This window comes from Gymnodraco acuticeps, unplaced genomic scaffold (genome assembly GCF_902827175.1).
Source record: "Gymnodraco acuticeps unplaced genomic scaffold, fGymAcu1.1, whole genome shotgun sequence".
NCBI lineage: Eukaryota > Metazoa > Chordata > Actinopteri > Perciformes > Bathydraconidae > Gymnodraco > Gymnodraco acuticeps.
This window is the reverse complement of record NW_022989876.1, coordinates 701,997-714,196: the sequence shown is the minus strand read 5'-3', so window position 1 is coordinate 714,196 and position 12,200 is coordinate 701,997. Positions and strand designations below refer to the sequence as shown.

General features: G+C 41.6%; 1 protein-coding gene across 1 annotated transcript in view; it reads right to left on the bottom strand.

Moving 5' to 3' along the window:
- Nucleotides 1-12,200, bottom strand: part of pcnx1 (pecanex 1) — a 59,283-nt gene that overhangs the window by 30,395 nt on the left and 16,688 nt on the right. Inside the window, 5 exon segments of the mRNA XM_034197916.1 lie at nucleotides 2,567-2,671; nucleotides 2,673-2,797; nucleotides 4,702-4,759; nucleotides 5,440-5,533; nucleotides 8,808-9,010. Coding sequence (XP_034053807.1) covers nucleotides 2,567-2,671; nucleotides 2,673-2,797; nucleotides 4,702-4,759; nucleotides 5,440-5,533; nucleotides 8,808-9,010 — 585 coding nt within the window.

Genomic DNA, 12,200 nt, shown 5'->3' with positions numbered 1-12,200 from the left:
GGAGAGAGGCTCCGTTTCTCCCATGTTATTATTCAAAGTTAATGTACTTTATCTTCTATAACAATCTACATTTGTTTGAATGTAATAATCATGTTGTTTGTGGAGGCGAATTATTTATTGAAAAATTAATCTGAACTTTTCGATCGGTAACGATTATAAACTGAAGCGATATAAAAATGACTCCCATTAACTGAGTTCTAAACATCAGCATATCCGCTCAGAGTCCGGTAATTACCTGCCAACGGAAACTCTGCTACACAACTCTTATTATTATTATTGAAACATGAAAAAATGGTAAGTTTCACATTTGTCCGGTAAGATAAATTATTTCCGGACATTTGACCGGCAAGAAAAAATCCTAGCGGAAACCCTGATCATGGGTTCTTTACAATCAAAAACATGAGGGGTCCTTGTTTAGCAGGTGAAGCCAGCATTAAGGAGTCCAGTGTTGAACATCTTATCACACCTCACTCTGAGCACTGTCTGATGCAGTGAAGTCCGAATGAAACACAATGCAATGTGTTTACAGTCCCTTCAACGCACTGGAAGTAAAGCCTGCTTTTAATGATCAGGAAACATTTGAATACATCTCTTACATCAATTAGAAAATATGTTAGAAACGTTTTTATTCCTGGCTAAAAGTTGTAAACAGAACCTTTCTACAAGATGCTACAGCATGTTAGCTCTCCAAATGATACCCATTATAATTCAAATGAGCCTGTTTTATCTGTGTCACATGTGATATTTAAAAAGACACTATCCTGCAAGGTTTCTTCTTTAACTCTGACACCATTTTAGATTTGTTCTCCAGGCTAACCGTAAGCCTTCTAGAGAAACAGCCAGGGAAAGAATTAGCAAAAAGAAGAAATATATTCATACTAGGGCTGTCAGTCGATAAAAATAGTTAATCGCGATTAATCGCACATTTTTGATCTGTTCTAAATGTACCTTAGAGGAATATTTTTCAAGTTTTTAATACTGTTATCAACATATGAGTGGACAAATATGCTTTATGCTAATGTTTATTATCATTTGAACAATGACAAATATTTCCATGAATATTAAACACAACAACCTGGAACCTCTCTCATTCAATAATACAATACAAATGGTGTGTGTGTGTGTGCGCGCGTGCGTGTGTGTGTGTGTGTGTGTGTGTGTGTGTGTGTGTGTGTGATGGATCATTGGAGCTATGTGCAACTCAAGGCATATGCTCGAACGGGAGCTGCCTGGACGCTGCAATCATGTTGTGCACTATCCGTGCTGAGTGTGCTGACTTCTCGTACAATGTCCCACTGTCTGGCTTCCTGCATAAAGTCAAGTGCTCGGCGCAGTTGTCGGCGAAATGTCGCTCCTCTGTTTTCATTTAAACAGCTCCTTATATCCGTTAGCGCAGCTAGCTAGCACCAGATGCTAACAACAACAATGCACGTAAGGTCTCTCTCTCGCTCGCTCGGGCCACAGATGGCCAGTCGGTGCCTGCCGGTGAGCGTGGAAGTGTGGTCTGCAGCAAGCGGGCGGCAGGAGCGGGGCTGTCAGCATCAGCTTGTAGATGGTATTTTAAACTCGATGCGCTCTGAAACTACGGGGCGGCCGAGGACAAAAAATACACATGCGTTAATCGCGTTAAAATAATTAGTGGCGTTAATTTTTTTTTGCGTTATTAACGCGTTAACTTGACAGCCCTAATTCATACACATTTTAGACAACAGAGTAGACTTAAGTAGACATGGATTCAGCTCTAGTGGAAGCTGCATCACATATAGCTGCACGTAGCCAACAGTAAGAAGATAAATACATATATAAAAAGGTAATGACCTTCTGTTGTTTGTATTTCTATCATTTAGAAACCCCTCAATGTCAGTGGGTCTGACCTGATTAAATAAATCGTCACCGCTGTGCACAATAACAATCTGTAGAAACAACTGTGTAATTATTCTGATTAATAACTTGGGTTTCCAGCAGAGAAGAAACGGGGTATGATAAAACAAGATGAGATAACATGCTGACTATTTCCAGGAGAACATTTCATTTAGGTCATAATTACAAACGGCATGTACAGGATTTTGTGTTGCTTTGTGGTATCTTGTATTGAGTTTTGTCAGAAGCGGCATTAGTTTTCAACACAGACGTTATACGAGGCATTAAAGGTGTACAATTATGAAAAACGTGTAGAAATTGAGACAAGAACCCAAAGACATTCACTGCAACATGATATCGAACCGTGTATTTTTATATTCGGGATTCTGGGAAACGGTATTTCGATCTCTCTGTCTGTACCTCTGTACACACAAACTGAAAGATCGACAATAAAGTTGACTTTGTAAAGCATGTTCATAACTGAGAGGCTGAAAACTGCATTTTCTTACATTTTTGAATAAAGAATGACTTGAACATTGACTTTAAGCGATTATTCAAAAAGTATGCGATAATATTTCTGTTGATCGTCAATGTTTACGACTAGTGGTTGCATCTCTAAAATGGGAAATACAGTTTGACAAACTCAGGGTCAGCTCATCATAACTGTGCATGATCCTCAGTGAAGTGTTGCTGCAGCTGCTCTCACCTGTCGAACAGCGCCAGCAGGGTGAGTCTGTCGAAGTGCAGGCCGACCCAAAGGAAGGGCAGCAGCCACAGGCGGTAGTAGTGCCGGCTCTTGCCTGCGGGGGGGGGCGGCGGGGTCCTCTGGGCCCAGCGGGGCGTCCTGCAGCTCGGGGCTCAGGTCCCCGTCCTGCTGCTCCAGAAGCTCCGGGTCCATCGTCAGGAGCCGGTTCAGACGGATCTGAGGGAGGGAGATCTGTCGCACCGTCACTCACACACTCAAGGATACAAACAAAAAGTGCTGATTCTCTGTCTGTTACTTTAGATGAAAATAAGGAGCCCCTCCCCACGCCCCTCTGAGAGACATTTGGTTACAAAGAACTCAATGGTGCTCTAGGAGGAGATTCAGGTGATAAGGGGGGGGGGGGGGGGGGGTTACCTTGGTTGCTGATTGGCTAATGGTTACACAAGACAAAACATCGTTATGACATCATTAAGTGGCCAAAATCTGAGCAGCTCATTTTCAGACAGGTTTTTATAGAAATGGATCAAAAAGAGAGAGAATCTTTGTTCCTGAAACTTTCAGAGTCTCTTTCCACAGAGGGGACACATGTTGATGTAGAAGAGACATGAAGAAGAGGGGACACATGTTGATGTAGAAGAGACATGAAGAAGAGAGGACACATGTTGATGTAGAAGAGACATGAAGAAGAGGGGACACATGTTGATGTAGAAGAGACATGAAGAAGAGGGGACACATGTTGATGTAGAAGAGACATGAAGAAGAGGGGACACATGTTGATGTAGAAGAGACATGAAGAAGAGGGGACACATGTTGATGTAGAAAGACATGAAGAAGAGGGGACACATGTTGATTGTAGAAGAGACATGAAGAAGAGGGGACACATGTTGATGTAGAAGAGACATGAAGAAGAGGGGACACATGTTGATGTAGAAGAGACATGAAGAAGAGGGGACACATGTTGATGTAGAAGAGACATGAAGAAGAGGGGACACATGTTGATGTAGAAGAGACATGAAGAAGAGGGGACACATGTTGATGTAGAAGAGACATGGAGAAGAGGGGACACATGTTGATGTAGAAGAGACATGAAGAAGAGGGGGACACATGTTGATGTAGAAGAGACATGAAGAAGAGGGGACACATGTTGATGTAGAAGAGACATGGAGAAGAGGGGACACATGCTGATGTAGAAGAGACATGAAGAAGAGGATTTTGCATAATAGGTGACCTTTAACGGGGATTCATCAAAACTCTGTTTGACACTGATAAAGATAAAATATCAATTTGGCCGATGCAGATGTTATCGGTTGTTGTTTCTTTTGGTTTTCTTATTAATCCCACATCTGTGCCAGGTAAAAAAAGACATCTTCACTATAAAATAAACTTCTGAAATGATCTTGGAACAGGCACAAATATAATCAAACTTACAGTATGTATCAAACAACCTTGAATATTATTTTCTTCCAAAACGGCTGAATTGTATTTATATTCGTAAACAACACACGTTGACCTCTAAAGTCACGCAGAGTCGTTTCCAGCTTTCTGGTTTATTTACAAATGTGCAGCTGGTGTTCCAAACCGACCGCAAATAACCAACACAAAGTTTAGCAGCCGCCAAATTGGTGTCCCACAGATTGATATCCAAAAGAGGTAACTAAGACAAATATTGATCTACAAGGATGTTCTGCAGATGGACCGGTATATCCCTGATGTCATTTTAAATAAGGACATTGAATAGATGTATGAAAAGATAGTAAACAAAGTTAGAAGACTAAAAACACCAAGTAGAGTTAAATGTTTTCTGTAATATCTCTGCAGGAATTGTTTTTAAAAAAAGCCAAAGTTGATCAAAATACCTCGTTTGCTTATAAATACATATATGCCAGGATGCTAATTGTTTTCACAATCCAATAAAGAATTTAGAAAGTTGATTTAGAAGCCAACACGAGAATAGTTTTAAAATTGCTGTAATGTAATCTTCCTGAGTTCTAAAGTGATAAGAAGGGGTGAGGAAACAGAGAAGGCAAACACAGCCAGAAAACTATTTCAATACGCAGAAGATGAAAAACAACCTTCTGTCTCTCTGCAAGTCTGACACACACACACACACTCTGAATCTCACACACACAGCTCACCAGGTCATGGGGGTAGAAGCGCACTGAGGTAGAGCTGGAGAGGTGGGAGTCGGTGTCCCTGCAGGGGGGGAGAGAGAGAGAGAGAGAGAGAGAGAGAGACAGAGACAGAGACAGAGACAGAGACAGAGACAGAGACAGAGAGAGAGAGAGAGAGAGAGAGAGAGAGAGAGAGTGAACACACTGATCTGCTGCACTCCTTCCTGATACCTCAAACCAAACAGCCAATGAGCTTTCTGCTTCGCTTCTCTTTGGTTTTAAAGTCACGGAGCAGTGAGTGCACACAGGAGGGGAAAGTATGCAGCATCAAGATCCAGACACAGATCAGGTAGATGTGAACAACTAAATATTAAGAAAGGAAAATGCATACAGCGTTTTAAGAGTGCAATTCAAGCACTTTCAAGATATCTTAACCAAAAAATATCAGATTCTCAAAACTTTTATAATCACACGTAAAGAAAAAAAGAATTCTCCAATAAACACAGCAATGAAAAACGACCGATATGGCTTTAAATATATGGGTACAGGAAGTAGGAAGCTCATAAAACCAGGTATAATTTCTTTGTTTACATGAGTATTATTATATTTTTGAGTGCATGAATAACCTGGCCTGAATACATGCTTCTACAACAAGTAACTGGCCAGATATTATTCTTAGCTCCTCTTAAAACCGGACATTATCACACCAACTCAAATCCCATGATTGAAATATCTGTTCCTAGAATATTCTCAGACACTCACCATATGTTATTGGAGACTCGTCTGGTTGCAGGTTCAAAGTTAACCAGCGACATGTCACAGGCTCCGGCCTCATACAGCGAGGGCGTGAGCTTTCCTGGAATAAAAATAACAGAGAGAAGCAAAGTCAGAACAGATACATCACAATCAGAGTCTGTGGGAATAACTACATGTGTACATGCAGGAAACAGCTGTCTCCGGTTATCTTACTGGTCTTTTGAGCTAATGTGTCTCATCCCAAAGAGGATTTTAGTAGCAGTATTGTACAGCTGCTGCTCCAGTGGAGCTTTACTGCAATATGCGGGATTGTCCCACTCTCAATAGGGTCAAAGGTCAACTCAAAGAATGGTTGAGAAACAAACGGACGTGCCATCACCGCTAAATGCACTTTAACACAGGGGTACCTCCTCCTGCACTTTACATGTCGTAGCTGCTACATTGTATTACCATGTGGTAAATACTTTCTGCTCTTGCTCTTTTGCATATCATGTATTTTGTTTTTGCTATGTTTGTAACATGTAATCTTCTTAAATGTTGTATGTGAGGGACTGCGGATGGAAATGAGCTCAGAGCTAAATCTGGCACTGTTACGCTTGACACATCTGAATGTTTTAAGTGTTCATTACTGTGCATTGTCCCTGCCAAATAAACGATTACATAAATAAATGTCCGGAGAAATGACAGCAGGATAAAAGTAGCAGCTATGAAGCTCAACAACTACAGTATGTTAAAAAACAACAAGTTGTACAAACAACCATAGCTTGTAAACTTCACCAAGAGATCAATACAGTTGTATATGAACTATAATAATACATTGTTGAACAGATGCTGTATTTTTAATCTAAAGCAGCTCGATGTAGTGAAGTAAGAGTATTAAGTAGCAGGAAATGGAAATACTCAAGTTGAAATACAACATGGTACTCAAGTATGGTAGTACTGGAGTAAATGTACTCAGTTACGGTTGACCTCTGATAGTTAGAGATGAGATGTCGTCTGCAGTTAGAACAGAATTATTAACACTCTGAGAATTACGAACACAAACACACTAAGATTCTGAAAATAGCTCCCTGCTCCGGGACACATGATGAGTATGAGCCGTAATCATTCACCAGAGGGTCAGACGGAGGACGCAGAGCAGCTTTTGCAATAAACTGTTTCTTTCTACAATGATTAATGATTAAGGATCTAAACGTGTTTATGTATATGCATTAACAACACAACGGAGGGGGGGTGGGGGGTGGGGGGGGGCTGTGCCTCAGGGGAAACATCCAGGAGGTCAAGTATTGGCTACAGACTATCTCCCAGAAGCACAGACAGTAAATGGAGCGTGGGGAGCGAGCAGGGCTGAGAGATGCGTCAGAGCAGCGAGGATAATAACGCAGCTTCAGATCTGAGACTGTTTTCTTAACCAGGAACCTTATAACCAGCGCAACAGACAACACATTCTAAATCTGACGTATAAATGAGGGGTGGACATTTCTCTGTATCTCACACATCACAATAAACTGATGTATTCGTGTTAAATTGAACAACGGTTTTGTAAAGGTTTAGGCCACGTTTACACGGAGACGAAACGGGTTGGATCCGCTACAGTTCTCTATCGTACGGTTAGTCCACACGAGGCCGACACGGAAACCTCAAACGATAACGGCTCCCAAGGTGGATATATCTGCGGACGAAACGCTCTGGGGGGCAAACGGCTCCGTGTGTACGTCCTATACGATTTCCTGATAACGATGACGCCATAGCCCCGCCTCTCCCCACCTCTGCTGCTCACCCCCGCGTCATTGCTGATGTGTTTCGCCAACAACAACAACAATGGCGGATCAGAGGGTTGCTTTCGTGCTCCAGACGCTACTGACCATGCTCCAGATGTTAGTGCAAAATCTACAGCTCCTCTACCACAACCATCAGCAACAAGTGGACATGGAGAACTACATGTTGCTAAATCCACCGCGGAGAATAAACAGAAGGGCAACCAGGCAACCATGGCAACCATGCTCGGGAGGTCTTATTCGGCCTTAAAGTGTTCTCAATCCTCAGAGACCAACAAGAGGCGCTTTCATACCGGAGTACTTTTCCCGTTTAGTTCCAATAGTGCCTGGAATTTTGCGTTCACACCAAAAAGAGAACTTAGTTCAGAGAACTTTTACCCCCATTTGTAGTGCCTGCTAGAGAGGTGGTACTATCCTGGGGAGAAACAAGTACCAATTTCTGATTGGCTGGGCGAAATGCAAACCACGCCCCGTAAAACTGGGAGTCCCAGCTGCTTCTTCTGAAGCCCGTCCCCAACTCCGGGGACTTCAGACGGCAGTATACGCCGTGAAGTTGTTTGCGGCCTGCCAGTAAATCCAAAGCAGAAGAAGAAGAAGAAGAAGAAGAAGAAGAAGAAGAAGAAGTGACGTCAGCGGCTTCATTTGCGTAATCTTCCCTCAGGGAACGTATTCCGGTGTGAACACGATCGGCTCTTAGTTCCATGGGGGTACTAAGTGCTGGGCACTAAGTGCTGGGCACTAAGTAGCAAAGTACTTGGTGTGAAAGCGGCTAATGTAATATTTTCAAGATATACAAACCAACACACTTAGAAAATAAACCAAAAAATTGGAAGCTCATGCTTGCTGCCTTTTGAAACCAATTAAAAACGAATATTGTACAAAAGATAATCTGTAAAACCGGTAATTTTGTGGTCAACAAACCAAACAAAAATACTTTTCAGAGCTTCCACTTCTGTCCAAAAGAAGCAAAATCAAGATTCTTTTTAGGATACATATACATTGTATATGTGATTCCAAAAACCCTAAAACATGACACTTTAGGCAGCTTTGAGGGGGTTAATTCCACTCATGTCAGACTTCAGGGTTGCATACATTCACAGATACAGCAATGGATGAAGGCTGCACAATTAATTGAAAGTATATGGACAACAGCAATATCCATTAGTGCAATAATTGTTAAAGGCCAATTATGTGTAAGAAATACCATTTTGAATGAAGTATTGTGGAGTTTTCTAAAAAAAAAAAAAATCATCATAAAATGTTTCAATAATGAGAATTATGATGTCAATTGATTATTCCTTTCCTCTTTTTGTAGATCAAATCGCAGTTGCAATATCCGTCGTTGCAATTAGTTATGTTCTCGAAATCGTGCAGCCGTACAGTGGGCGTAGTGCAACTTTTACTTGCGTTTTCAGTATATTGTAGATTTTGAAAGTTGTGAATGGATTCAGCATTTTAGAAGATACAAATCTCAATTCTTATATTATCGATTTATTTTCGCCCCACCCTTAACATGGATCCAATTCTCAAAAATCTACTGATCCCACTGTCCTGAGAAACTCTCCTCCTATCCCCTGCTCTCCTCATGCCCCCTACCGAAGTCTTCCTGCAGGCTGGAGGCCCCCCCGATGGAGCCTTTGTCCTGAGAGCCCTCCAGGTGTGTGCTTCCGGTCCTGGCCAGCAGGGAGGCGCTTGCGCTGAGCACGGTCACCTGGGAGGGGGTTCTGGAGGGCTGACTCTTCACCTGGGAGGAGGAGGAGGAGGAAGGCTGCGTGGCCTGGCTGAGAGCCTCCTGAAGACTGTGGGGGGAGAAGGGAGAAGGGGGGAGGTGAGAAGAGATGGAGGCCACAAGGGGGTGGGGGGGGGGGTGCTGAGATACAACTATATTACGGGAGGGAGGGGGGCATAGGTCATTTAAATAGAGTGGTGCAGGAATGAGTCCTAAACCCTCACATGGCTCCCCTGGTCTGGAGGTCAATGGTTTTCTGAATGTGTTTGTTTTCCTGAAATCTGTCGGTCTGTGGTTAACATAAACTGAAGAGACTTTAATACTAAGAGATCAAATACGTCACTAAATACTCCACTGGTGAATTAAAAAACAGTGGTTGCTAACAAGTCTCCAAATGAGACGACTAACCGTCATCACGCCCAACATTAGCCGCCTTTAGTTTAGCGGTGGTGACCTAAAGTCATGTGACCGTGCTGTAGTTCCTTTATAGCCAAACATTAGCCACATTTAGCTTAGCGGTGGTGACGTGAAGTCATGTGACCGTGCTGTAGTTCCTTTATAGCCCAACATTAGCCACCTTTAGTTTAGCAGTGGTGACGTGAAGTCATGTGACCGTGCTGTAGTTCCTTTATAACCCAACATTAGCCACCTTTAGCTTAGCGGTGGTGACATGAAGTCATGTGACCGTGCTGTAGTTCCTTTATAACCCAACATTAGCCACCTTTAGCTTAGCGGTGGTGACGTGAAGTCATGTGACCGTGCTGTAGTTCCTTTATAACCCAACATTAGCCACCTTTAGCTTAGCGGTGGTGACATGAAGTCATGTGACCGTGCTGTAGTTCCTTTATAACCCAACATTAGCCACCTTTAGCTTAGCGGTGGTGACGTGAAGTCATGTGACCGTGCTGTAGTTCCTTTATAGCCAAACATTAGCCACATTTAGTTTAGCGGTGGTGACCTAAAGTCATGTGACCGTGCTGTAGTTCCTTTATAACCCAACATTAGCCGCCTTTAGCTTAGCGGTGGTGACGTGAAGTCATGTGACCGTGCTGTTGTTCCATCATAGTGTTACGTTAGCTTTCATACTTCAGAAATCATTAAGCGTTGTTAATATGTGGAGATTATTCTGCTGAACTAAACGTGTAAACATCATAAACGTTTGTTGGACACAGAGATTATTTTCTGCAATAATCCAAAATCCCATTGGCTTTTTGTGGAGGGAACCAGGGAGATGCTGCCTTCAGGGTCCTACACAATGATACGTCATTCCTGCACCACTTTATATAGGGGGTTTTATAGGTGATATGATTCACATGCTGGTTGTTAGAGTGGAGATCCCTTACTTCAAAACAATGACTGATATGTTTTGAGATTATTTATTTTTTAAAGATATTAAACAAACATTACGGCTCATTTCTCACAACATTCTTATATAACTGCATCAGAGGCAGATAAGAGCCTTACATTTACTAATAACAACAAATGTTTTGCTTTTCTCATTAACCTCCATAATGGCGTCGCTACGGATGTGTTTTATGATATTTAGCGTTAACCCTGTGCATTACCTTTTTACAAAGCCTTTTCTAAAACTTCTTTAAGATATTAAGCAAAATCCAATCCATGCAGTGGCAGATTAAAAAGGGCATTTAATTTAGTCTCTTACAGATTAATAGCGTTTCTGACTAGGGCTCACTTCACCATTTCAAAAACAGCAACTTTATGAACATATTACAATTTTTGTTCTAAAATTCTGCCCTCAAAGCTAGATATTTTTCTGTAACCCTGATAGATTACTTTACCTATTGATGAGAGTAACACCTACGTCACATCCGGGCGAAAAGTACGGCCACGCCCACTTTTGGGGAAACCAACGCTGTCATTTGAATGACTCTGGATGATTTTATTGTACGATTACAATATTTTAATGAATCATACAGTGTTTGACAACAAGTCTAAGATGTCCGCTGCACCACTTAAAGCCAGAGAAGTGTTTTCAGTGGAGGAGCAGGAGGGCGGAGGATCAGATGGGGGGGAATGGTTTTGTGTTTTGCAGTTTATTGACCCCTGGCAGGCTGCTCTCTCGTTTTCATTGCTCAACCTTTTTCTGGGCTCAGCCTTGAGAAATGTGACCTTGTTAGATAGAAGCAGGAGTCTTGGCTGGCAGTCGAATATATAAACTACAGGAGCTATATATGTCCCAGTGGAACATAAACAATCTGTATGTGCTCTGTAACACTGCTGCTTTACATGCAGTTATACAGCCTGTTGTTTGAGATGTACATCTGTCTTTTGGATTGAATACTGAGATCAACTGTGAGCTTTAGTTAGGATATAATCGTGCTACCACCTGACAGTTTGTTTGAAATATTCTGTAGTCAATCGTGTCGAGGAATAAAACTCAGGTATCAAAGGTCAGATCCCATAAAGTTACAACAGGGACTGATGCGGGAGCTGCAGGCACGCCTCATTTAACACTGAACTGTAATGGTGCAGTTAGGCATGATGATATAATAGAACATTTAAACCGGATTGTACAAAGAAAAGAAGCACATTCACTAAGTGTCCTGCAGTTTAATGCAAAAATAAATGTTTAAAAAAAGCCACTCAAAAGGGAAATTAAGAAGAATTGAACACTCAGATGTTTCACTATCAAGATCTATGTAGCGTTAATGAAAGAGGCATTTGGTAAATGATACATTTATATTTATTTTGAGATTTTAAAATCTAATGTCAGAATAAAAAAAACATACTCTTGATGTCCTAGCATAGTTATACAACTTTTGAAATATATTTTACTACCATTTAAGGACTTAATGAAGTGGATGCTTTTCGAATATTCTTTTTACATGAATATTTATTAGTTTATGTTGGAAGAAAAATGTCAACCTATTAATATCTGTCTTTAGGGATTGACTGCCCTTAACTCATGCAAAACCGGTTTGAAAGCGCCAATTTTTAAATCTATTAATGAGCATCTCGGGACTCTCAAAATGTAAAACAACAAACGCCCACTGTATTCCTGTGGGGTCAAACTTAAAGCTTTGATTTCTTTCTTTTTTTTAAATGATCAATATGATCTTCATCTCTTTCCTTTAGAAAGGTCGCAGTAAAGGTCAGAGCCATGTGATACAGCGGGACGTCTGTGTGTTATTGAGCGAATCATGAGAGGAGACGGTGAGCAGATTAGTCCGAGCTTTAAGCCTTTAGAGCAGGGGTGTCAAACTAAAGGCCCGGGGGCCAAATCTGGCTCGCGACCTAAT